Source organism: Neoarius graeffei, chromosome 21 (genome assembly GCF_027579695.1).
Source record: "Neoarius graeffei isolate fNeoGra1 chromosome 21, fNeoGra1.pri, whole genome shotgun sequence".
Classification (NCBI taxonomy): Eukaryota; Metazoa; Chordata; class Actinopteri; order Siluriformes; family Ariidae; genus Neoarius; species Neoarius graeffei.
Genome location: NC_083589.1, coordinates 11585697 through 11612950, shown reverse-complemented (window position 1 = coordinate 11612950; position 27254 = coordinate 11585697). Strand labels below are relative to the sequence as shown.

General features: G+C 42.0%; 1 protein-coding gene across 1 annotated transcript in view; it reads left to right on the top strand.

Annotated features, from left to right (window-relative positions):
• Positions 1 to 25296, top strand: part of ube2h (ubiquitin-conjugating enzyme E2H (UBC8 homolog, yeast)) — a 57010-nt gene extending 31714 nt beyond the window's left edge. Inside the window, exons 3-7 of the mRNA XM_060903872.1 lie at positions 283 to 357; positions 472 to 511; positions 13258 to 13310; positions 19282 to 19410; positions 22167 to 25296. Coding sequence (XP_060759855.1) covers positions 283 to 357; positions 472 to 511; positions 13258 to 13310; positions 19282 to 19410; positions 22167 to 22291 — 422 coding nt within the window. The 3' untranslated portion in view covers positions 22292 to 25296. The remainder of the gene's footprint in view (positions 1 to 282; positions 358 to 471; positions 512 to 13257; positions 13311 to 19281; positions 19411 to 22166) is intronic.
• The last annotated feature ends 1958 nt before the right edge of the window (positions 25297 to 27254 follow it).

Genomic DNA, 27254 nt, shown 5'->3' with positions numbered 1-27254 from the left:
AACGTGCAAACTCCACACAGAAAGGCCCTCGCCGGCCACGGGGCTCGAACCCGGACCTTCTTGCTGTGAGGCGACAGCGCTAACCACTAGCCTACACCACCGTGCCGCCCGGTGATAGTTTCTTACATTCCTCTCTTTTTTTTCAATTACTGCTGGGATCCCTGTTTGTAAACCGGGAAGGAACTGGTAGCTTCTGGGAAGGGTGAGCCGCCCCTTGAAGGCTGTGGGGAATTACAAATATTTTTATTCTTACCTTGATTGCTTCTTTTCCTCTCTCTGCAGCACCATATGAGGGAGGTGTATGGAAGGTGCGAGTAGATCTTCCAGACAAATACCCCTTCAAATCACCATCTATAGGTACTGTTATTTATTAATCACTTTCACCACTGACAGCTAAACAGAACTGTTTTCAGAGATCTCCATGGAGCAGTTGTAAAGTGTGCTCTCTTGCTTTTTGTGTTCCTTCTGCAGGATTCATGAATAAGATCTTTCATCCAAACATCGATGAAGCGTGAGTGGACATTAGCTTGTAAAGTGTGATGAGGTGGTTATAACGTTTGTTACTGTTTTATCTGTTCGGAAGCGGGGGTGTTTATTATGACAACAGAATTCACGTGATGAGGTGAGAGATGAATCTCGTGGGCTGAAGAAAGTCCGTGGTGGGACGCTCACACAGCTCTGTGCCACCATGTGTCTACCACGTTCATTCGACGTTATTCAATTCCTTATCCTGATCAGAGTTACTGTGGCTTAAAATGACACACTTTTTTGTATTCTGGCATATCACGTGAGGGTACATCTGTGGGAGTGGTCAGTGTGTGTGTGCCGGAGTGAGTAGGATTGGTTGGAGTTCCTTTGGGAGCACACGGGAGTGGGATGTGATTAAACAAGCCTTGCACACACATCTAGTCAGTGTATGGCAGCATTTGCTCCTGGGATTCATGCCATACAGAAAGCATCAACAGGTAAGTGATTATGATGATCACTTATTTTTGCTGCGTTTGAAGGCAGTATTACAAGGCTCATATTATTATAATAATAAATCTTGGGGGGAGTCAGACCAGAGTTGTGCTGAACAGGTTTGAGGAGCTCAGGGTCGGTGTAATCACTCATGTTGGCCAAGCTGAAATTACAACCCCATTTCTTAAAAAAAAAAAAAGTTGGGCCACTGTGCAAACTGTAAATAAAAGCAGAATGCAAAAATCCGCAGGTCACGGAAACCCTATATTTCATTAAATAGTACAAAAAGGCAACATATCAAACATTGAAACTGAGAAATTTTATTGTTTTATGAAAAATATATGCTCATTTTGAATTTGATGTCAGCAACACGTTTCAGAAAAGTTAGCACAGGGGCATGTTTACTACTGTGTTGCATCACCTGTACTTTTAACAACTCTGTAAATGTTTGGGACCTGAGGAGACCAAGAGAAATGTTATCCCGTTCTTGCTTGATGCACAATTTCAGCTGCTCAACAGTTCGGGGTCTCCTTTGTTGTATTTTGCGCTTGATAACGCGCCAAAAGTTTTAAATGAGCGACAGGTCTGGACTGCAGGCCGGCCAGTTTAACACCCAGACTCTCTTACTACGGAACCATGCAGTTGTAATATGTGCAGAAAGCGGTTTGGCATGGTCTTGCTGAAAGAAGGAAGGCCTTCTGTGAAAATGATTTAGTCTGGATGGCAGCATATCGCTCATCCAGCATTAATGATGCCTTCCCAGATGTAAAAGCTACCCATGTGATGTGCACTAATGCCCCCTCATACCGTCACAGATGCTGGGTTTTGAACTGTGCACTGATAACAAGCCGGATGGTCTCTCTCCTCTTTAGCCTGGAGGACGTGGTGTCCATGATTTTCTAAAAAGAATTTCTACTTTTGATTCGTCAGACCTCAGGACAATTTTCCACTTCCCCTCAGTCCATCGTAAAAGAGCTCGGGCCCAGACAAGGTGGCGGTGTTTCTGGATATTTTTTATATCTGATTTTAACTTGTATTTGTGGATGCAGTAATGAACTGTTTTCACAGACGATGGTTTTCTGAAGTGTTCCTGAGCCCATACAGTGATTTCCACGACAGACACGTGTCTGCTTTTAATGCAGTGTCTCCTGAGAGCCTGAAGATCACAGGCATCTAATGTCAGTTTTCAGCCTTGTCTCTTGCATACAGAGATTTCTCCAGATTCTCTGAATCTTTGAATGATATTATGGACCATAGATGATGTGATCCGCACATTCTTTGCAATTTTCCATTGAGGAACGTTATTCTTAAATTGTTGCACTGTTTGCCCACGCAGTCTTTCACAGAGCGGTGAACCCCGCCCCGTCTTTACTTCTGAGAGACTCCACCTCTCTGGGATGCTCTTTTTATGTCCAATCATGTTACTGACCTGTTGATTAGTTAACGTAATTATTATTTTTTTTCCTCCTGCATTACACAACTTCATCTCATCTCATTATCTCTAGCTGCTTTATCCTGTTCTACAGGCAAGCTGGAGCCTATCCCAGCTGACTACGGGTGAAAGGCGGGGTACACCCTGGACAAGTCGCCAGGTCATCACAGGGCTGACACATAGACACAGACAACCATTCACATTCACACCTACGGTCAATTTAGAGCCACCAGTTAACCTAACCTGCATGTCTTTGGACTGTGGGGGAAACCGGAGCACCCGGAGGAAACCCACGCGGACACGGGGAGAACATGCAAACTCCGCACAGAAAGGCCCTCGCCGGCCACGGGGCTCGAACCCGGACCTTCTTGCTGTGAGGCGACAGCGCTAACCACTACACCACCGTGCCGCCCGGTTACACAACTTTTTTCAGTTTTTTTTTTTTTTTTTTTTTGGACCCATCCCAACTTTTCTGAAACGTGTTGCTGACAGCGAATTCAAAATGAGCAAATATTTTTTATCAAACATTAAAATTTCTCAGTTTCAACATTTGATATGTACTATTTTCAATTAAATATAGGCTTTCCATGATTTGCAAATCATTGCATTGTGTTTTTATTTCAGTTTACACAGCGTCCCAATTTTCTTTGGAGTTGGGGTTGTAGCTACCCATCCAGCCTCAGCAGGACATCGTGGACACGGATGTTTTAATTTAGTGTAAAGTCTGCCTGTTAGCTAGCTGGTTCTTTACAATCCAAGTTAGTTGTCACTTGAAATAACATTTTTACTGCTGCATACTTGATTGCATAACTTTTTTTCCTTTTATTCAAATTAAGTTGTTTTTCATTTTCACACAGTTAAACTCTTTTTGGTTTTCTCAACAGGCTAATAACTCGTATTTCATTTCACCATCAGCTGTGAAACAGTACTGAGAAATTATACTTGTTGATATGGCCAAATCTTACTCCATATAACGCGGACGTATCCAGGCAAAACGTACTTCAGTGAAACTCGAGTACTAATCAATAAAAAAAAAACAACCTTGTATTACTTGTCTAAATCTGTTGGATGATTTCATTTTAAAGTAATTACATAGTTTTTTTTTTTTGCCTGAAAACATAATTTAGGTTAATGTTCACATGACCAGGCTGAAGTGACGTCTTCAGCGCTGTGTGGACGCAGACATCTGATCTCTTCTAATCAGATTTGAGTCACTTTTTTTTTATACATGGTCCTAGATCAAATACGTGTTCGATTCATGGCCATGTGACCTGAATGAGAACACTCGGATGAGAACTCGTGGCTTTTTGTCTGTACACATGCACTGAGCGTTGTCTTCAGCAGCAGCAGCGCAGCAAACCAATAATGGAGGAGATATGATCGCTGTGACAGCAGACTGGGTTTTTTCACCTCCTCGATTTGATCATGTACAGCTGATGAACTGTTTGTCCTCCAGAGCAAACTGCAATGCATGAATTAGCTACTAACGCATCCATTTAGTCAGTAATTATGAATGTGAACAGTCAAGACGGGCAAATCCAATCTGAGCAAAAAATCCAAATTGAGCATTGAGGCTCGTAATGTGAACGTAGCTTTTATGTCCACGTTTGCTGCTCATATGCTAACACCATGCAGCTTGAGCTTCCATTCAGCAGAAGTAAAATATTCTGGAAATACCATTATCTGACTGTGTGAGCTGCTGGGGTCGATGCTCATGTCAGGTGAGACAGGCAAAGAAAACAGGCTGACGTAGTTCAGTATAGAGGATGTGCAGTCACGTGACCCGCACGTGTGTACTCTGCCATATTGGACGGCATCAGGATTGTTTACCTTGCGCGAGCGTAATGGATCCAGGGATTAATCCCCAAGAAAATTCGGAAAATACCCCATCTACATCGCGCGATTACTTGTCTAAGTTTGTTCAGCATCTTGAAGATGACGTGAGGCAGCGTTACGTGGAAAAGTGTTCCAGGTTGGGGATTGCAGATCCTACAACTTGCCACAATCCTTGTTCAGGGAAATTCGGAGCTGCGGTGCCGGCGATTTGCCCGACCTGGCCTACCACGACATTTACAATTTTCTTGTTAATCGTGAATCGTGTTACACTGGCAAAGCCCTCAAAGCTTACAAGAGTCTGGAAGCTTATAAATATTTTGTTGCGGGATGGGTATCCCAACTATACCTCTGGAAGGTTCCGAAGAAGAATGTCTACTTGATAACCTCATGGGTAAGTGGCATTAAGACGTTTATCATAAAGAGACTATGCAGGACGTTTTATCGTAGGAATGTTCGAAATCTAAACTCAGTCCATGAAACATAGGAAGTATGAGAAGAAAACAGTAAATCAGAAAGCTGTGCACATTTGCGCAGCTTCCGCGAAAACGTGCGCAGCTTTCTGATTTACTGTTTTCTTTTCATACTTCCTACGTTTCATGGACTGTAACGGCATTTGCTTATCTAGTAATTTTAATACAGAATTTACTCTGAAATTATTCAGACACTCCAACACCCCCCCCCCCCCCCCCCCAAAAAAAAAAAATCGGATCTGCGCGATTCAGCCGTGAAAAAGGCGGCATCCGCCGTTTGCATCCCTGTTTAAACTCGGAGGTTAACCGACTTTAACCGGCTAATGAGGCTCGGTGGTCGGTCAAGATTTTTTTTAGTTTTCGCCATCCCTACTATGGATTGGCCTTTCAAAGGCATATATGAGCCAAAAAGATAACATTGTCATAGACTGGGCTAGGCATAGCCATTTTAAACGTTAGAGATCAAGCGGCCTGACGGCCACAAACACTGTTCTGTCTAGTTTCTAAGTATGCAGTTATCATTCAATCCGAAAATCAACTTGACAGATGTACTAGGAGTATTGAATTAGAAGGTTACACCTACCTGATATGAAGTGTTCACTACAAATTCGGCTGGTAGAACTGGGGTTCCAGTTTTCTCTTCGCACAGCAGACACCCATTTTGCGCGTCTCTCCTTGTCTGCGGGGAATCTATAAAATGACAGGCCCTGTCTATTGGTACAACCAAATGCTGAACAAGATATAACCATTCTCGAAAGATCTACTCCCACACACTTGATAATTAGAACGGGTTCGTCTAAGTTCTATGCGCGGCCATGCCGTCCAAGATGGCAGATAAACAAATATCACGTGACCTCGTGATGTCACGTGCACGCTGTCTATAACCAGTTAACCTTGGCATATTTACAAAACTTACCTCAACGCTTTTTCACGTTAGGGGATGGAATTCAGGTGTTGTAGGGAGGTACAGGAGACGACTTAGCTTATGGGGACCAGGAGCGATATACAGCCTATAATATTTGGTTGAGAGATAATTATTGTTCTTGAAATTTTAATGAGTGAGTAAATAAGTGTAAGGAGTTAAAAAGTAGTCCCCCCCCCAGTTTCACTGATACTCCTCGTGTAAATATACCAAAATTATATTTGACTATAGTAATGAAGTGCAGTTACTCAATTATACCTGTAGAAATTTGCATAGGTAATCGTATGGGGCCGAGTAAAATTTAAGGATTAATTTCACGAGTGATTTCGAAGTTTTGAAAACAACTCGGGCAATTTCAAAACTTTGAAATCATAAATGAAATTGATCCTTAATTTTACGAGGAACCATACGATTACTTGTTTATAATATATAGGGCCAAATTTGTACTTCGGAAGCCATTCCAGTTTACAACATTTGTCATTCATGTTTCTGAACCAGTCAGGGCGCAAGACTATTTTGCACGTTTGAATCGGTTTCTAAAGCGTCTTTCATCATGACACGGCGACACGACGCGAGGATTTTGAAAGTGGTTTACAAAATTTTATTGGAACTTCTTTACGAAAGCCATTTTGTTGACAAAATTTGCTAATTTTTGTAACCTTAACCAAGCAACGAACTAGCCAATAGCATTTCAGAAATACGGCCCCGTGTTAGGGGAAAAAAGCCCTCCTTGATTGGTCAGTCAGAATTGAGTAATTTGGCCCTATGTATTATAACTGTGGTAATAGGGAGTAGGTCTACCAAATGCAAGTTTAGAAAGGCGTGTGAATAGATTAGAAAAGTAATTAGTATTTAGTGTGATATATCGGGGCTTTTCCCAGAAAAGAATATCCGAGCGGTGCTACTGATGCAGAGCCCCGCCCTGCCCATAAGGGCTGGCTCCTGGGGGGTGTCCCGGAAAATTAAATTAGAGACTTCAAATAGTGCATTCTGGTGGCATTTAGGACTGATATTTAAGCACAATTCAACATTATTAAATTAGCTGTGTTTTTTTTTTTTTTTTTTTAAACCTTGTCAAATGTCTGTGTGTGTGTTGTTTACCAGCTGGGAAGTCCGTATGGTGAAATACCGTGACCGAGGTCTTGAAAGTACTGAGCGAGGCCCTCTGGGCCGAGGTCATGGTATTTCACCATACGGACCGACCTTAAGCTGGTAAATAATATTTTTCTTCTTTACCAAATTCTAACAGAAAACGAGAGCGCCCGAAAGGGAAAGCCGAGCCGAGCCGCCATTTCGAATCCTCATTCATGACTGTAATGCAAATTGCTTCCTCCTCTGTATACAAGTGCACTTCCATGGCAGGAAAAAACCCTACATTTTGCCGCCTATGTAGTCCCCTATTTATACAAAATTGAGTCATTCAGGATTCAGCCAATGTTTTGCTCAGCATTAGCAGCAGTTACAGGTTTTTAGCTTTCTCCTGAAGTGTTTTCTTTTATTTCTTCTTCCTCAGGGTAGTCAAACTCGCTTTCGCTGTGAACACTGTCGTTATCGCTATCCATGATGTAAAATTAATATGTTGAGAAATGCTGGCAAAAATGTATGATTTTTGATAATCTTATAAATCTTATGAAAAAAGATAACATTGACAAAAAAATGCTACTATGTTTGTTGTGAACGAGCAAGTCGCCAGAGGTCCGTAACTGGGGTTCGTATCGTAGGATACGGACTCGCTCGCCAGCCAATCAGAGCGCAGGATTTGATGGAAACCGGACCGCGAAAAAAATAATTTTATTGCACAACAAAAAATGCATATTTTTTGCAATCTAGCAGCTGAAATTAGAATATTAGCAATACGGCTGCCAACTGCAGACCTGCAACCCAGCAGGCAAAAGTCTCACACACACAAGCCTGCAGTATAGTGCCAGGAACAGAATCGCAGTCAAATCACACAACCGTGCCATCTAGTGACCAGCGCTTAGAATGTGGTTGTGAATGACAGTCAGTGTACGCAGCGAAACCCTTTTTCACTTCTGGGTTGAGTACCAGGATAGTCTAGACCTATATATTACAATATCTTTCTAGTTCTATAGTTATTACTCATTTTTAGAGGGGAATAGGAGAGGTTTCGGTGCAGAAGGTGCTCTGCGTTGTTCAATTTATGGTATTGATTTTATTTTATTTTTTTTTGGTGTGCAAATGACGGTGTGGCAATGATGTCGCACAGCATGGCAGAGTGCCGCGTATCCACACGTTTGGGTAAACCCTGAATACCATGGAATGGTGAGATACAACTAAAGGTATCCCACATTCTTTGTGACATGAGGTAAGAAATGCCATGTAAGCGAGGCTTGGACATTAAACAGTTTGGGGTGGAAGTCTAATAAGCGGATTTGCTTTTCCTGAAAGAATTACACCATGCTTACAAGCTGAAAGTCATTGAGAGAGGAAAAACTATTCAGAAAATGAAGAGAAAGGAAGGACTAGAAAGAGTATACGTGCATCAAATCATGCAGATACAAATCAAGAGCATCGGTTAATGTTCAGTGTTCAAACATCAGAACAGGAAAAATTGTGATCTCAGAGTGAAAGTTGCACTGTGACGTGGGTGTTGGTTTGAGTATTTCAGAAACTGCTGATCGCCTGGGGTTTTCATACACAACAGCCTCTAGAGCACGGGCGCAGATGGAGGGTGGGACGGGGGGGATTCGTCCCACCCAGATTTAAATTCGCCTCGTTCGGTCCCCCCCACTTATAGGGAGGAAAAAACGTCTATGCTGTCTTTCTTTGCATAAGGCAAACCTCACGGAAAAATCAAAAGACTAATTACCATTCGGTTTATTGAGGTGCACAGCAGTACAGACATAGTTGCAACAACTCGCATAAAGACTGATATTCGGTTGGTTGAGCTGCGCAGACTGCACAGGTTGCGAGCTCGAGCTTGGTTGCTATGGTTACCCACAACAAGTTTGACAGGCATATCGGGGACAGCTCCTAGTTCAGGACCCCAACACGGCATGATGAAGGGTGCCAAACCGAAAAGGCAGAAAACGATTGCATCGTTTTTTTCAAAAAACAACGACTGTAAGTAAACTGTGCCTTAGTTTATCATATCACCTTGCAATTTTTTGATAGTCTGTTCAAAGTAATGTCGTAGTGAAAGTAAAATCGTACGGAGTAGAGAAGCCTTTCTGGTAGCCTCCTTCTTTCGGTGGCAGCCTGTAGATACAGTGCTCAGAAGGCAGGTTTAATGTTTAATCTGGCGTTCCCTGCCATAATTTCAGCGAGCATATTGTTTCATAAGGAAACTTTGCGAAGAGTTGTTGACTGACTGCTGCTCACGCAACACAGGCATAGTTAGAAAGTCAGGATGCACTGGTTTACACTTTATATACACACACACACACACACACACACACACACGTAGCCCAGCCTCTCGCTATGGTTAACAGTTGGAACTTAGCGGTTTTAAAACTAGTTTTCTTAAAGAATCAGTGTGCTGAAAGTCAGTTAATGTTTAAATAAAACAGTTTTTGCATACGGCATGTTTGGGGAGTGATTGGAATCAGTATCAGAATCAATAAGCTTTATTTCTTTCAATGATGGGTAATTAAGTTTGACAGTCCAAGTCTCAATACATAGGATACACAGACCTAGATGTTATAGATAAATACAAAGGGTAGACAAAACAGTCAGCAGTCATCCAGAACACACACACACACTCAACCCACATGACATCCTGTCGTGTCAGTGGTAAATAGCACATGAGAGCCCTGGACATCACAGGTGTGCTCTATTCCTACTCTTTATTTATTAGTAGGCCTCAGCTAACGGTTGCAGGGATGAAGGAGTGATGGTTTTTTTGTCTTAGCTGAGTAATGTTGCTGCTCTGAGGGCATCAGAGTATATTCCTCGCACAACACATGTTGGGGGTGGGGTTGGTCTGCTGGCAGCTTTGTCCCCCCCAGTTCAAAAAACGTATCTGCGCCCCTGCTCTAGAGTTTACACAGAATGGTGCGAAAAACATCGAGTGATTGAGCGACAGTTCTGTGGGTGGAAACAAAACGCCTTGTTGATAAGAGAGGTCAGAGATCCAAAAATGGACAGATTGGTTCGAACTTTGTTCGCCAGGAAGGATATAGTAACTCTCATCACTCTGTACAGCCGTGGTGAGCAGAAAAGCATCTCGGCATGCAGCAGCAGAACAGCACGTTGGGTTCCATTCCTGCAGCCAAGAACATGGATCTTAGAATCAACAACAAGAAGTTCTTAAAGTGGCCGGGGAGTGTGAATAAATGCATTTCCTCTACCCAACAGTAGATGGTGCAATCTGCACTTGTGGGCCACTGTTTGAGAGAGAGGAAAAACGCGGCTGTCTGACCAATCTGAGACGTGACCTTTTGTGAGAGAATGCACAGATTAAATTTTTTTTAAAGGAGTTCTAATGGGAGAACGCAGCATTGCTGTAGAGGATTTAACCCCAAGAGCTGAAATGTTCAAGCGATACAAAATTAGAAGAGAGAGGTGCAGATCATGTTCTAATGTTTATCCGAGTAATATGCATTCTCATAATACCGAAGCTCAAATACCTCCTCCTCATCAGGCTGTGATCAGAGAGAGTTCAGCTCTGAGGACTGAAAATCCCCACTAGGCTTCAGTGAGATGGTAACTTTAGTGCTGCAACAAGCGGTTGACAAAGCCGATGAAATCTGATCCGAGAACTCCTTGGCTATGAATTAGGTCTGTGGTGCTGTGTTATGAAGCCTACCGTGGTACTTCATGCAGGTTAAATCTGAAGGATAATGGCCGAGCGTGTTCGTAAACCTCACGACCAAAGTCCTACACTGTGCTACAAACACGTCTCATGTCCTTAAGTACGTGTATTCTGGTAGAGTTGTGCCTCGCTTTACAGAGCATACATCTCATCTCATTATCTCTAGCCGCTTTATCCTGTCCTACAGGGTCGCAGGCAAGCTGGAGCCTATCCCAGCTGACTATGGGTGAAAGGCGGGGTACACCCTGGACAAGTCGCCAGGTCATCACAGGGCTGACACATAGACACAGACAACCATTCACATTCACACCTACGGTCAATTTAGAGTCACCAGTTAACCTAACCTGCATGTCTTTGGACTGTGGGGGAAACCGGAGCACCCGGAGGAAACCCACGCGGACACGGGGAGAACATGCAAACTCTGCACAGAAAGGCCCTCGCCGGCCACGGGGCTCGAACCCGGACCTTCTTGCTGTGAGGTGACAGCGCTAACCACTACACCACCGTGCTGCTCTCTGAGCATACATAATATAGTTAATAATTACTGTCACTTCTTCAAGTCTCCATCCTGCTTTTAGTTCACATTGAAGTCGATCCCAAAAAGAGCCGATTCACTGATTCCAGACACTGAAAACTGTCACCTTCAAAGCTTTGCACCGTGCCCACATGACAAGCAAAATGTGTTTCACTGGATATTTATTCTACCTTTTTTTTTTTTTTTTTTTAATTGAACAAAATGCAGGCAAGTGTTGAACCAGTCAAAAAACTACAGAATAGTCACCATGTGTAGGTTTGTAGCTGAGAGCTAATCACACTCTGGTGTTGCGACAGATAATCTGATTAATATCGGTCATGTTGTACTGTAGCTAGTGACCTGTTATTTAATTAAACCTAGTTCAGAGTTCTGTTGTAGCGTTAACTGATTTGAAGTCATAATTGATTGAGCCACACAGATATCGGCACACCAATCTATCGACCCGTATGAGAGGGTCGCAGATAAATTGGTATTGGCGTTCATAATGGCCGATAAATGACAAAGAAACCCGGAGACGGAAGATGGATCCTTTAACCATGTTATGAATGTTGTTTTGTACTCTGTCCACCAGAGGGCACACTGCAACTCCACTGTTGGCAACATGGGTTTGGAACAAAATTGGACCTGTGTGGGGGTTTTTTTTTGGGGGGGGGGGGTATACAGTCTGGCCAAAACATATCACACACTATCTCTTTGGACCACTTTTAGCTTTGACTATGGTGTGCATTCACTGTCGCATTGTTTCTGTAACGTCACAGTCACTTTCCATCCAGAGTTGCAGTAATTTTTCACTGAGAGTCAAACCGCTCTGTAAAGGCTTCTCCAGCATCCCAGAGACTTTCAGTGAGGTTAAGGTCAGGACTTTTTCCCCGTGCCGTCAGGGAAGAAAAACCCCACTGATGTGAACCTGGTCATTCAGTACATTCAGGTCGTCAGCTGACTTCATTTTATTGCCCCATAATGTTGCTGAGCCTCGACCTGATCAACTGTACCGACCCCAGATCATCACACTGCCTCCAGAGGCTTGTACAGTGGACACTATGCATGATGGGGCATCGCTTCATGAGCTTCCCTTCTTACCCTGACACACCCATTTACACAGGAATTGGGCCAATCTGGACTCATCAGACCACATGACCTTTCTCCGGTGCTCCAGAGTCCAGTCTTTAGGCTCCCGAGCAAACTGAAGCCTTTTCTCCTGATTAGTCTCGCTAACGAGTGGTTTTCTTATTTAGACACAGCTGTTTAGTCCCAATCCTGCGAGTTCTCGTCCCACTGTGAGCGTGGACACGATCTTACTTTCACTATTAAACATGGCCGTGAGTTCTCCTGTCCATCTTTTTTTTTTTTTAAATAAATGATTTGACTTCAAATGTCTAAGTGGTCTCTGATCATGGCCAGTCAAGATGTTGTGCCCCCCCCCCGGACCACATTTTTTCCACTAAGTTGACGGTTCATCATGATCCTTCCAGGTTTTAATAATGTGTTGGTCAGTTCTTAACCCAATTCCAGTCGTTTCAGTAATCTCCTCAGATGTTTTCTTTGCTTGAGTCAGGCCAATAATTTGATCCTCTGAAAAACAGGAACATCTTTTCCATGAGCACGGGAAACCTCTTCTGACATGTTTTGTCTAAGGAATGAGAAGCTACTCACTGCATCAGTTAGAGTTAAAAAGGTCGTTACCACATTAACCACTATCCAATCAAATGCTCTTAAATATTTGCTCATTTTAAATCCAATCCTTTTTTTTTTTAAGTACATTTGACTCTTATCAAACCTTTTTAATACATTTCACCAGCATTTTTTTTTCTTTCCAGTTGTTCCCAGTTAGATGGTGTATGCATACTCTTAAAGAAATTCTGCACCCAGAGTCTTTTTTTTCTCCAGAGCGCTCTGCTTTTTTTGTGTGGCTGCTCCAAACACTTCTAGTTGAAGATTTTAAGGAAGGTGCTGGTGTCATCACTGTCGCTCCTTTTCAGGAATATGGGCGCTTAGAGTGGCGATGTGTTGTCAAGATATTCTTGTCCTAGAAACAAAACCCACACGCAGCATGAGTACATGGTTGTGTGGGTTTTTCTTTTTTGCTGAAGTGCTCCCCAGCACCCTGTCAGGAATTCCCTCCACCCAGTCACTGCACATGTACTCATTTGTTACAGACTGTAGATGTTACAATGCCAGCAATGCACACTTGGAATTTCCAGATGTTGTCATTAATTTCATGCTGTGTGGTGTTATGATTCTTTGGAGCAACACTTTTTTTTATTTTATCCAGCTAGTGTCATGAAAATGATGTGTGTAATATCGTAGAACTGTTTGTCTTCCTTGCAGATCTGGGACCGTATGCTTGGACGTCATAAATCAGACGTGGACTGCTCTTTATGGTATGTATGAATCTTTGTGTGTGTGAGAAATGGGAATGTTGCGGTTGTGCAGTAAGGCAAGGCAGAGCTGCTGATGGTACCATGGTGGACACCCCCCCCCCATATATTATATAATTTATATCTATATCCATATTTTCTCTCTATATGGGGATGTACAGTGGGGCAAAAAAGTATCTAGTCAGCCACCAATTGTGCAAGTTCTCCCACTTAAAAAGATGAGAGAGGCCTGTAATTTTCATCATAGGTATACCTCAACTATGAGAGACAGAATGGGGGGAAAGAATCCAGGAAATCACACTGTAGGATTTTTAATGAATTAATTGGTAAATTCCTCGGTAAAATAAGTATTTGGCCACCTACAAACAAGCAAGATTTCTGGCTCTCACAGACCTGTAACAACTTCTTTAAGAGGCTCCTCTGTCCTCCACTCGTTACCTGTATTAATGGCACCTGTTTGAACTCGTTATCAGTATAAAAGACACCTGTCCACAACCTCAAACAGTCACACTCCAAACTCCACTATGGCCAAGACCAAAGAGCTGTCAAAGGACACCAGAAACAAAATTGTAGACCTGCACCAGGCTGGGAAGACTGAATCTGCAATAGGTAAGCAGCTTGGTGTGAAGAAATCAACTGTGGGAGCAATTATTAGAAAATGGAAGACATGCAAGACCACTGATAATCTCCCTCGATCTGGGGCTCCACACAAGATCTCACCCCGTGGGGTCAAAATGATCACAAGAACGGTGAGCAAAAATCCCAGAACCACATGGGGGGACCTAGTTAATGACCTGCAGAGAGCTGGGACCAAAGTACCAAAGGCTACCATCAGTAACACACTACGCCGCCAGGGACTCAAATCCTGCAGTGCCAGACGTGTCCCCCTGCTTAAGCCAGTACATGTCCAGGCCCGTCTGAAGTTTGCTAGAGAGCATTTGGATGATCCAGAAGAGGATTGGGAGAATGTCATATGGTCAGATGAAACCAAAATAGAACTTTTTGGTAAAAACTCAACTTGTCGTGTTTGGAGGAGAAAGAATGCTGAGTTGCATCCAAAGAACACCATACCTACTGTGAAGCACGGGGGTGGAAACATCATGCTTTGGGGCTGTTTTTTTGCAAAGGGACCAGGATGACTGATCCGTGTAAAGGAAAGAATGAATGGGGCCATGTATCGTGAGATTTTGAGTGAAAACCTCCTTCCATCAGCAAGGGCATTGAAGATGAAACGTGGCTGGGTCTTTCAGCATGACAATGATCCCAAACACACCGCCCGGGCAACGAAGGAGTGGCTTCATAAGAAGCATTTCAAGGTCCTGGAGTGGCCTAGCCAGTCTCCAGATCTCAACCCCATAGAAAATCTTTGGAGGGAGTTGAAAGTCCGTGTTGCCCAGCGACAGCCCCAAAACATCACTGCTCTAGAGGAGATCTGCATGGAGGAATGGGCCAAAATACCAGCAACAGTGTGTGAAAACCTTGTGAAGACTTGCAGAAAACGTTTGACCTCTGTCATTGCCAACAAAGGGTATATAACAAAGTATTGAGATAAACTTTTGTTATTGACCAAATACTTATTTTCCACTATAATTTGCAAGTAAATTCTTTTAAAAATAAGACGATGTGATTTTCTGGATTTTTTTTTCTCATTCTGTCTCTCATAGTTGAAGTGTACCTATGATGAAAATTACAGGCCTCTCTCATCTTTTTAAGTGGGAGAACTTGCACAATTGGCGACTGACTAAATACTTTTTTGCCCCACTGTACATATGCAGACCCCACTTGACCCACGGGCACTGATGGAAAGGAGTTACCACAGTAGTGTAGCTCCTCAGCACAGCAATGACTCAGTAGTAGGAGCCTTCTAGATCGTGAGCTGGCATGAAAAAGAGAGTCCCTCATTTTCTTTTTTTTTTTGTTAGATTGACCTTGTTGGTGTACACTTATTTCAGTCGTTTGGTGTCAGCAAAAACTGAGCGGTTTTACACCATGAAAGCTGAGGGTTTTATCCTAATTGCTTTACATAAAGGGCCTAATGCATATTGCTCAGTAGTTTCAGTGGTTGTTAATGTTACCAGATGAGTTCAGACAGAGTCTGTGGTTGTTTCTGCAGCCACAGAGCTGAACGTTACGTATGTAAGCATGGCTCTAATGCCGCTTTTCCACTACCTACGCGGCTGAGTCGGGCTGAGCGGGGCTGTTGGAGTTGCATTTCAACTACAACCGCGCTGAACCGTGCTGGCTGGAAGTGGGTGGACACATTGGGTGGAGTTAGCGAAAGTGGGTGGACGTCACGTGATGTCGTTAGGCGGCGCAAACAGTGACATCAGTGACCTTTTAAGCGGTAGTCTCACAACCCAGATAGTAAACAATAAACATGGAGGACATGGAGTCGTTAGTGTTGCTGGTCTTGGTGCTGTGGCTTGTTGTCACCGACAACGCCAACAGATACTGGCAAGAGCGTATAGATGAGGCGAGGCGCATAAGGCTTCAGAAATTCTCGTAATTCGTAATTATTCTTCCGGGTTTACGGTGTTTACAGATCCCAGCGTGCTCACGGGGTGTGTGGGCATGTGAGGACACTCCTCCTCACCAATCAGTGCACAGGGGAGTGTCTCCTCACGCCCCTAGCCCCACTCGGCACGGTTTGGCTCACTTCAGCCCTACTCCAAAACCGTGCGAGTTTTGGGTGCTGAGTAGGGCTGAAGCGAGCCCAGTCGCGCCGCTCTGAGGTAGTCGAAACGCGAGCCGTGTTGGGCTGAAGTGAGCTGAAAAAGGGTAGTGGAAAAGGGCCATAAGTGGAGGGTTACCAGGACCGTTTCTGTTTGAGTGTTTGGAGTCCTCCAGTTCGCTTGCTGTATACACAACTCGTGACTGTGACTTCACGCCACTCCCCCTCGCCTTTGTCCTTAGTGCAAGTGACCAGGGTGTCCTGGTGGTCTTCCACATACACGTTCTATTCATGTTCTGGACCATCATTTTTGTATTGAGCTGCCTGCAACAAATACATTTCAACTAGTTCAGAATGCGCAGACAACCTGCACTACTGTCTGAAAGTATTGGAACAGCTCGGCCGTTTCTTTAGTTTTTGCTCCACGCTAAAGATGTTTGGATTTGAGATAATGAAATGATAGAAGGTTGATGGCCAGTCTAAAACTTTTTTCTTCCCCTGATGAAGTTGTGTTTTGGGTTATTGTCTTGCCTAATGAATGGTGAAGTTCCTCCAAGTTAGATTTATGGCCGAGTGCAACAGAAAAACATTCACCGTATGTTCCGGAGCTCGCTAGTTTGAATCCCAGTGGCCCAAGAAAGCAAAATAGGCCTGTACTCTCATGGAGGGGGAGGGGTGGCATACTTGCCAGTTACACCCCTGTCATTTACAGCGACACTAATAATGGGCAGAGAGTTCTTTTATGTTCACTGGCTTCGTGTTCCCTGCTTAGTATCTGTCATGTGATGGGGAGAGCTGTCTGGTGTGTGTGGGGCTGTTTGGCCATGACACAATTAAAGGGAAGTTTGGGGGACAAAAAAGATTAGCGAGTTCCTTCCAGAAGCAGCAATCCAAGCCATGACACGACATCCACCATGCTTGAACAATGATCTTGCATACTTTGGATCATGAGCAGATCCTTTCTTCACACTGTGGCCTTTCCATCACATTGGTAAAGGTGAATCTTGATTCCAGAACTTTTCTCATCTTTATTTCTTTGTGAATTTTATTCTGTCCTTCCGGTTCTTACTGCTGATGATTTGGTTTGCATCATGTTGCATCAGTGTGGGGGAAATAAGGAATTTTAAACAGACAGTCACAGGACAGAAGTCTGAAATGTTGTCCGCCTGTCCAAATGATGGGCCAAAGGCATGGAACAATGCGACCGAGGGTCTAGGGCCCCTGAAGCTGAGGGGCTTTAGATGCCTGGAGATGACTTCTCCACTTTTTCCATGTACGTTTTTGTGATCCTCAAAGGCCAAATTACACTAGACGTTAGTTGCTAATTACACTACCAATTGAGTATAATTTGCAAGAAAATGTCAGAAGATTCAAGAAAAACATGCTTAAAGTTCTACCCAAAAAAACAGTAGCACACACAGATCAGTTCCATGTCTAGAAAAAAGTATGGGGGGCCAAAGATGTTCTACTTGGTTAGAACTTACTAGTCCTCATATATAGGTACTATAACAACACTCATGAAACATTTGTCTGCAATGACTATTTTTTTATACCATGTTTATAATAAGTCTATAAGAAATTTAGGAATTAATAATGCTTACATAATGGAGTTGAAATTTTGAGTCGGAGATTCCAAGTCACTTTGTAGCAAAATAACTTTTTAAAATGACTCAAAACTAGACATGGGAATATCATGTGGGAGTCAGACTAAAATCTGCTTCACTAGAACTTTAGAAAATAGAAGAAAACACCACGAAAGAGAAACCAATTGAAACAAAGAGTGAAAGCGATTCTCATACCGTTACCATGTGAATCGTCTTATGAATGTGTAAGCGGGCGCCGAGCGCTCTGACTCCGTAAAGTGACAAGTTTCATGTTTTATCTAATTTAGGTAACTTGAAAAATATTATAATATTTGATAGTGGGCACATAGGAAAGTATCAAGTTAAAATCCATGACCTACTCATTCTAAAACTGCCGAACTTCTCTGGAGAATCTCTTGACCCCAGAGGGTTAAAATACGATGGAAAAAACCGCTGTCAGGGTCCAAAACCTGTAGTAGTCTATTTTCTTTGAATGTTAGTGGTATAACTACCCAGCTGATAACGGTGTTGCGTGATGTCAGGCCAGAATGCGGTCCTACTCGCTGATGAGAGGCGACTTGTTCATCGAGAGTGTCCGCGATCGGCCAACCACAGGCCGTGTTATGACATAATGTGTAACCCGGTGTAAGATTTGGAAGAAAATTAGAAGTGGGATTAGACCCATATCTTTACAATTTTTCATGGGCTGTCCGGTTTGATGCTTTTGAAATACAGACGGACGTATGCGAAAATTACCGGTCAGTGTCCACCGGTCTGGGCTCATTTCCCACACTGTTGTATGGTTTCTATATTTCTGCTCTTGATGGCTTCTTCGAACAGTGGATTGTCATGCCTTCACCTCTGCCCTTGTCGTCGTCACTCACTTTGGGTTTTTCTTCAGCTTTCACAATGTTTATCGTCAACTCCCGTTCTTTTCCTCGGCCGATCTATTCAGTGTCTGGTTGTTAGTACGCTGGTGGTTTATTTGTTTTTCAGGTTATCCTAAATTGTTGTATTGGTTATGCTCAATGTTTATGCAATGGTTCTGATTTTTTTTTTTTTTTTCCCCTCACTTTTCTCCTGTAGACTGCTCTCTGGTCTTCATATTGGTTTATCCTTTTAATAGCAAATTCAGTCTTCACAGGTGAAACTCAGGCCTCGAACTCAAGATTAGACAATTTAAATAATTAATAGCTCTCAATCAACCTGATATGGCATATATTCAACATGTAAATTTTTTTTAATTAAATCTCAAACCTAAGTGTCTTTAGTATATAGCAGAAATAAAAGAATTGGTGTTGTTCCAATACTTTAGGAGGGGAGTGTATACCCAAAAGGACTCCTTAGATTCTACTAAGACAACATTCACTGTACAAGATGAGGGCTTGACACCCTGTGTGTTCTTCACCAAAGTGAAGAGCCTTTCAGGTTACTCTTCCATGCCACTGGCTCATCATGTGTGGCTGGCTGTGCCACAGTGATCCGTTCATCTGGCCATCAACGCTGGGCTTCTGGGGGTTTCACCGGAGTCCATTCGGCCATTTCTGACATTTTCTATCTTGTTTTAACTTGGTCAAGAAGATGCCATTACATGTTGTGTTTTAAGTACATAGATGGCAGCCACAGACCTGAGGTAATTTGAAGAAGCGTTCTATTTCTATAATAAACTCAGTCCCCGCTCAGTGACGGTTCTCACTGCCATCTGCTTTTCTCCCTACAGACCTCACCAATATATTTGAGTCATTTTTGCCACAGCTCCTTGCATACCCCAACCCCATCGACCCCCTGAATGGAGATGCTGCAGCTATGTACTTACACCGGCCAGAGGAGTACAAGCAGAAAATCAAAGGTGAGTGAGAGCTGCTGTGGATGGTCGTGGTCCCTTGGGAGTGGCCAAAAAGTTGCCCTTTTTCTAAAAATGTATTTTTCATAAATTTTAGATAACTTGATCTTGTCAGTCACGGTCTTTTTAAATGTTGTTGTTTTTTTTTTATATATTATGTGAAATAGAACCAACTACGTTCATTATAAACTAATAATTAAGAGTGTAATTATAATTCAGCATGAGCAGTTGGGTGGATCTGGGATCAGTCTGAATTCCTGTGTGAGTGGGATTAATAAGTCCCTGAGTCACCTGGAAATTTTCAGGACAGATTGGCTTCCCCCCCCCCCCCCCCCCCCAAATTTCGGATTTGGTAGGTCCCTACAAATAGTATAAAGAAACCTGTTCTTTCCCTCCTTCCTGACGCTGCTCACAGCGGTGATGCTCCTTCAGGAATTCCTTTCACCAGACGTTGGGAAGTGATGATCCGGAGACGTGCACATTAGGGTGCATAAGTTGCCCCCTAAAAATGAAAAGTTCCTCTGATCATGATGCTTTTTTTTTGTTTTGTTTTTATGTTCCTTTTGGTAAGAAAACACACTGGGTGAAATATTTTGACAAAATTCTAAAGTTTAATGGTGGCACCAGGAGCTCAAAGTTATGGAAAAAGCTGCTATTTTATGACAAAATTTTAATCACTTTTCATGAAACATTATGGCACCTTATAGAGTATACCAAATATCTTAGATCCACATTTTTAGTACATATTCTAAATATATTATCAAGCACAGTTTGAGTTTTAGCTAGGGATGTCCGATATTGGCTTTTTTGCCGATATCCGATATGCCGATATTGTCCAACTCTCAATTTTCGATTCCGATATCAGCCGATACCGATGTCGATTATGTGGGTTATTTTTCCTCAGAACTAATTTAGGTAACATCACATATCTCCTGTTGTGGAATTAACACAACATGCTTAATGTTATTGTGATGCCCCACTGGATGCATTCTTGAATGCAACAAGGCTTTCCAAATGTTAACATTGTCTGTGCAAAATAAGAAAAATACTTCAACTTAATTTAGGGAAAAAGTGCCATGTTTATTTTTTTTTAAATTGTCTCAAACAACAGTTTGGATTACACTCTCCCTGAGATAATCTTGACAATGCCCACAACAAATAGGGCAAATTTGACTTCTTCACAAATGATAAAACATTGTACCTGAACAACTATGTGCAACATAGCAGCATCCACAGACATAATGTTGAAACAGAGCAAGCAAGTTTGTCACTGCAGCCATCCACGCTTGTTTGTACGCTTCAAGACGCAGCTTGATGAGGTCATCATCTTTGCGCCGGTAAACGCTTCAGGAGCGCATAGGCACTATTTGGGTGTAACGCAAGCATTATTTTATCTGTTTTGAGGCAAAAAAAATCCGATAACGATATTAACAGATATTACATTTTTATGTTAATATCGGGCCGATAATATCTGTCGGCCGATAATATCGGACATCTCTAGTTTTAGCTGTTCATTGAATCATTGTTCAACTACTTTGAAACAATACAAATGTATTATGAATCACATTAATGCTTCTCGATCCCTTGCAAAGGTTCTTAACATGATCTCTGGCTCACAAGAAATCAATAAATGGAATCCAACATTGTGATTCAAACCTTACGCGAAAACATAAAATAAGCGTACGTAGTGGATGTTCATTATGTCTAACTATTACAATTATTTTAAGTTCGTTTCTTAGACAAGGATATTTTTTAAGCTTGTTACCTCGTTAACAGTTTCGGCGAGAATCTCCCGCCTTCTTCAGAAACAGTCACCAGATGTCGAGTGGTGACGTGCCTTATCAGCTGATGTTGCGTTACGGAGGCGTGAACGTCCCGCCCAATTTGACAGGTAGTCCACGCCTCCTGCTGTCAGGTCGCTCCTCCAGGACGGCACTCCAGGTGTGCGACAGTGCATACGCTCCCTCGTCCCGGTTCATCGTCCTGTGCGCCCGCTTACGTATCTCCACTGCCTCTAAAATCCAACGCTGGAATCTATTTTCTTCATTATTCTAATAATAATAATAATAATAAAATAAGCGTTTTTTGGCAAAAAAAAATGAACCTCATGGTGCCACCATTCGACTTTTGAATATGGTCAAAAAATTTGACAGGATGCCTTTATTGGTGAAAAGGAACACCCAAACAAAAATGCATCAGATTTTATGAAAGTGAGGGCAACTGATGCGCCCTAGTGCACAGCCAGCCGTGTCGTTTTCCTGAACAGCCCACTGTACAACGTGCGGAGAGGTCCTTTCACTCTCCTTTGAGATCACGTCCTTTTGCAGTGGCGTCTTTCTACACTGTGTGATCACGGTGTTTGAAACACTGAGGGTACAGATGGCCACGACGAGCTCCCTTTCTTGACGAGAGACGAGCCGATGGCTCACGATCAAGTTGTCGATTCTGAAATTGTGTGTGGGGTGCAGGTTCCTTTGGGAGTTTAAAAAAAAAAAACCCACACACTTCTACACGGCGAGAGGGGTGATGATCCTTAAGGCAAAAAGAATTTAAAAAAAAGACTTTTCCTAGTGTAGTCGTCTTCTGCAGGCGGCTGTAGAACCGGTTTCGTCTAATCTGGCGTATTGAGACTCCCACAGCCTGTATCTCTGTACCGTACGCCTCACTGTTTTCCCACCGCAGCCAGCTGACCATGTTCAGTCGTTTCTTTAGTGAAATCCACTTGAATGATTTGTTTCATGTCTTTCTCTCCCTTCATACAGAATACATTCAGAAATATGCAACAGAGGAGGCTCTGAAGGAGCAGGAAGAGGGTGCGGGGGACTCTTCATCAGAAAGCTCCATGTCGGATTTCTCGGAAGATGAGGCACAGGATATGGAGTTGTAGTGAACATGCACCTCTTCTTTATTCCAGAGACTATAATTTCCTAAACATGAGACGCAGACTATAAAACTCATATTTAAACAAGACAATTTTTATATTATTATTATTATTATTATGATTATTATTATTATTAAAATCTGAATTTTTATGGCTATACCATTGATAAGGATGGCCCTCTTTATGTGACATCCCCACCCCTAAACCACACGCACATCTTCACCACTCTAACAGCAGCGTTCCAGTCCGTCCCCTGCAGTTCTATAGGTACATTACACTCCCTCAGAGGTCTGCATGGGTTTAGAAAGAAGTTATTGGAGATGGAGGACATTTGGACATATTCAGATATCTGAAACATCTGTAGGAACTATGGGAAAGTTAGTACCATCGCCTACACGATCGACTATATCATTTAGCAGCACAATCTGACACTGAGCACAAGAAGTAGGTAGAAGGTTGCCTTCGTGCTGGCTGTGCAGTTTCACAAATTGGATTTTAACACAGGAAATGAATTTAAACAGTCTGCACCCAGAGACTGGAGTAAATGGGGGGGTGGGAGGGGAGGGGAGGGGCATTTATCCGTCTGAGACGACTTCAGATAATCACCAAAAAGTAATCTAAATAAATTTACAGTCCAATCTGCAGAAGCCGTGTCTTCAGTAGGTCAGTTTGGTTGGACGTGTTTGGTTGGCATATTGTCATCTTTCTTTTAATTGTTTCTCAACTTGTTTTTGTTCACTCCTGATTTGTCATTAAAATGAATTGGGATTAAAGAGACAATTGCACCTTGAAGCTCTAGTAACAATTTTTTATTTTTTTTTAAAAATTCACTTATTTTATTTCTCCATCTTTGATTCAGTTTATGTTAACTGAAACGAGCGAACCCCTCCATGCTTCACCGTCACCTGGACCGCACGCCGCTGGGAGAGTTAGAGCGCTCCGACCGCTGTGTCCAGGACGAGCTTAAAGGAAGTTAGAGATTAGTCACTCAGTTAACACTTGAATATGCAGCCCTAATAATTTTATTGCCAAAAGTAAAATAAAGTGGTCTTTTCTTTATTATTATTATTATTATTATTTGCTTGTTTCCTGTTTGAGGGTGTGCACCGGCTTCTGATTTTTAAAAAAAAAAAGCTCATCCTTTTCATATTGTTCAGTTCATTTAATGAATAGATTTAATGAAAAGCTGTACAGTATTCAGCTAATGTGTGTATAATGTTCTTTATAACAGATTTCAGTAAGTCCTATTTGACTACACTAAAGAAAAAAAAAAAGGTAGTGTATAGATGCTACGCTGCAGGGTGTTTGTTTTTATAATTATTTTTTAAATTGGACTCTGCAAGGGATCAAATGTGTTTTAGCCCCTGAGGAGTAACCAAGAGAAAAACAGCCCTTAATAAACACAATATTCCAGAACAACGTAGTGTTGTTGATGATCCTGGTTTTTTTTTTTTTTTTCCCCTCCCTTTTTTTTTTTTTTTTCTTGTTCTAATCAGATCCTCAGGAGAGCTCTTGCTTTCTCTCTCTGACCCCTCATTCGTTTGGTCAGATGTTTTGTTTACTACATGACGCAAAAGTGTTGTTGGATGTTACTACTTCAGAAATGGAAAACGGAAATGAAAAGCATCAAAATGGGGGAAAAAGTCTATATTATAAAATTCTCAAGTGTTTCATGTGCAGCAGCAGTAACTTGGCAAGCTAGAAAAGGAATAGATTGAACAGGCCTGTGAAGTTCACGTCCATAAAGCCAGAGAGCTGCTGAACATCCAGAGAAGCGCAGATTGTCAAAAGGTTTTAGAACTGGTTCATGGACTTTCATTTTTTTTTTCCTGAAAATCATGAGGTTTCCAGGCTGTACTGTTAAACTGATTTATTACACAAATAGGTTTTTTTGTTTTCTCTATTTTTAAAGAAAAGGATTTTCTCTTTAATGCAGTGTTGCATTACATGAAGACGCTCACGTGATACTAGGACACGTTTATGGCAGAGCTAGAATCTCTTGTTTTACTATTGGCTTGGTTTAGACGTGACATTTTGGTTTCACAGTTTGTAAGCATGCATGGTTGGTTTTTAGGACTGCTTCTGTAGCAGTGTGTGCGTGGTACAGCTCCATTCTAATTTAGACACATGATTAAATGGCAGTTTTTTGTTTGCTTTATCTTTTTTCTTTCAAGTGTCAAGAAGCCAACAACATGCTTGTGCGCTTCCAATGTTGGTCTATTACTCAACTTTCAGTGACGTATTGTTGGATATTTTGTCTGGCTGATGAAATGGACACTCATTTGGAATCCACAAACATCTCCCATTCCTTTCTAAAAGGTCTGTGCATGCACACCTTTATTTTTTTTCCATAGTGAGCGAGCGAGCGTTGTCATCAGAGCCTGACAGGGTTTTGTTTTAGTGCTATTTCAGTTCAACTGATTTGGCCTTTATTTCTTCAGCAGATTGTTTTTAGCTCAGAATAAAATTGACTTTTTCCACGATCCTGGCCTAATTTTAATATTTTCTCTAAGGAATACCTAAAAGTAGATCTACAGTTGGTCATCATGGTTGAGGTTGGTGCTAACAGTAGCACGTCTGCTCTAGCAGTGAAGTCGGGAAATAACTGTCCAGTCACGTGCATATAATAAACGTCGTAGTTCTTTTTATCATGAATTGGTGAATATCTGTCAATGTCTGACATGGTGCCCAATAGTTCAGTTAACGATCTCTTCAAACACCAGGTCTGTGTGATTGACTTCTTTAAGACATGCTGTCACTCGAGCCCACGTTCAACTTCAAGTCTCTCTTCTGTCAGTGTCGAATAATTCTTTACTGCCTGTTTTTAATGAATGCAATCAATGTATTAAAGTAATTCACAGCTTTTCGTTTAATTTCTAATTTTTTTTTTCCTTAGCATTGTCAAGTGGGCATGCCTGTCCTAGAGTGTTCCCTATCTATAGAACGATAACGTCCTAAAAGGCTGTGTACAATAAACTGTAATAACCTTTTGTAATAAAATATTAAATACATATTGTAGCTATTTTCTTTTCTGAATGATGTGACCAAGAAACTTGTTTTATTTGCAGTTTTCCTACTTTTTAAATTGTATTTTTTTTTTTTTAAGCTCTGTCTACACCCCCTGGCAAAAAATATGGAATCAGTACTTGTGGAGGATGTTCATTCAGCTATTTTACTTTGTAGCAAAAAAAAAAAAATTAAAACAGCAGACCATTCTGGCTTTGTAAAATGTACCTCGAAAAAAATCACCCTATAACTTCCTGGCTGATTGACAGGAAACACGGCCCCAACAAGAGAGCTGTCAGTTGGAACAATGGAAAGGATTATAAAATTCCTTAAAGAAGGTAATTCAGTACAGATCGTGGGGCAAAATATGTTGGTTGTTCCCAGTCAGCTGTGTCTAAAATTTGGAGCAAGTACAAACACAATGTGAAGGTTGTAAAAGGGAAACAGAGGTAGCCCAAGGAAGGCATCAGGGCAGGAAACTCAAAGCAATATGGCTTGAAAATAGAAAATGCAAAAGAAAATGGGCAGGAACAGGAGTCAATGTTTGTGACAGAACTGTAAGAAATCGGCTGAAGGAAATGGGATTTACATACAGGAAAGCCAAACGTAAACCATCATTAACACCTAAACAGAAGAAAACAAGGTTGCAGAGGGGTTAAAGAGACGCCGTCATGGACTGTAGATGATTGGACAAAAGGGATTTCAGTGATGAATCACGAATCTGCGCTGGCCGAGGAGACGATGCTGGAACTTTTGTTTGGTGCCGTTCCAATGAAACATGTACAGACGACCGCCTGAAGAAAACAAGCAAATCTCCACAGTCACTGATGATCTGGGGTTGGATGTCAGGTAAAGGACCTGAGGAGATGGCACTCATTAATTACCTCTACAGTAAATGCACAGGTACAGTATACAGTGAAATTTTGGACGTTTCTCATTCCATCAATTGAAAGTACTTTTGGTGGTGATGAAGTCATTATTCAGGATGATAATGCAGCTTGCCACAGGGCAAAGACCATTAAAATTTTTCTTCAGGAAAGGCAGATCAACCCAATGACACGGCCAGCAAACAGTCCAGATCTCAATCCAATTGAAAATTTATGGTGGAAATTGAAAAAAGAAAAGCAAAAAAAAAAAAATCCATCACAAGGCTCCATCCTGCAAAGCTGATCCATCAACTGCTATACGAGAAAGTTGGAACCTGACTGATAAAAGAATACTGTTTTTCCATAAGTGAAGTCCACAACTCAAAGAACTCAAAAAAAGCCAGAGGAGGTACAACAAAAGTACTAATTGTGATTTTTTGGTTTGTGATTCTAGAATTTCTTCCTCTACTTGAGCTTAAAAAAGTGCCATTAATTAGAACAATTAAATTTCTTTTGGTATATTTTACAAAGCCAGAATGTTCAGCTATTAAATAAAATACCTTTGTCTCATATCCGAGATTTGTTGTTTTTTTTGCCGCAAAGTAAAACATCTGAATGAACATCCTCCAAGAATAGTGGATTCCATATTTTTTTGCCAGGGGTTGTAGACATGTATCTGGTACTGCAGGGGAGCCATGTTGGGATGAGTGAGCGAGTGACGGAGTAGTTAGCTTGATTACAGGATACTTGTTCGCCCATTGTTGCAGTAGCGATGCAAATAGGCTTAGAACATCAATTTGAACAGGTGAAATATCTGCCTATAAAAGATCAGCTGCTGCACCCTGACCGTGCTGCAGTAATCCTTTTTAAGAAGCATGATGAGGAATATCTAGATGTGCCAAATCTGCTAACGCAGATGATTTCCCATCAATATCAGCTTCCTTTACGATGCGGTTTAATGATTTATTTGGTATTCAAAAGTAGTGATGGTTCAAAATGGTTCTTTGAGAAGGTCTCAGGCAGGACTACAGCCACGGTGCCATTTTGCAAAGGAAACAAATCCATTTAATATCTCATCTCATTATCTCTAGCTGCTT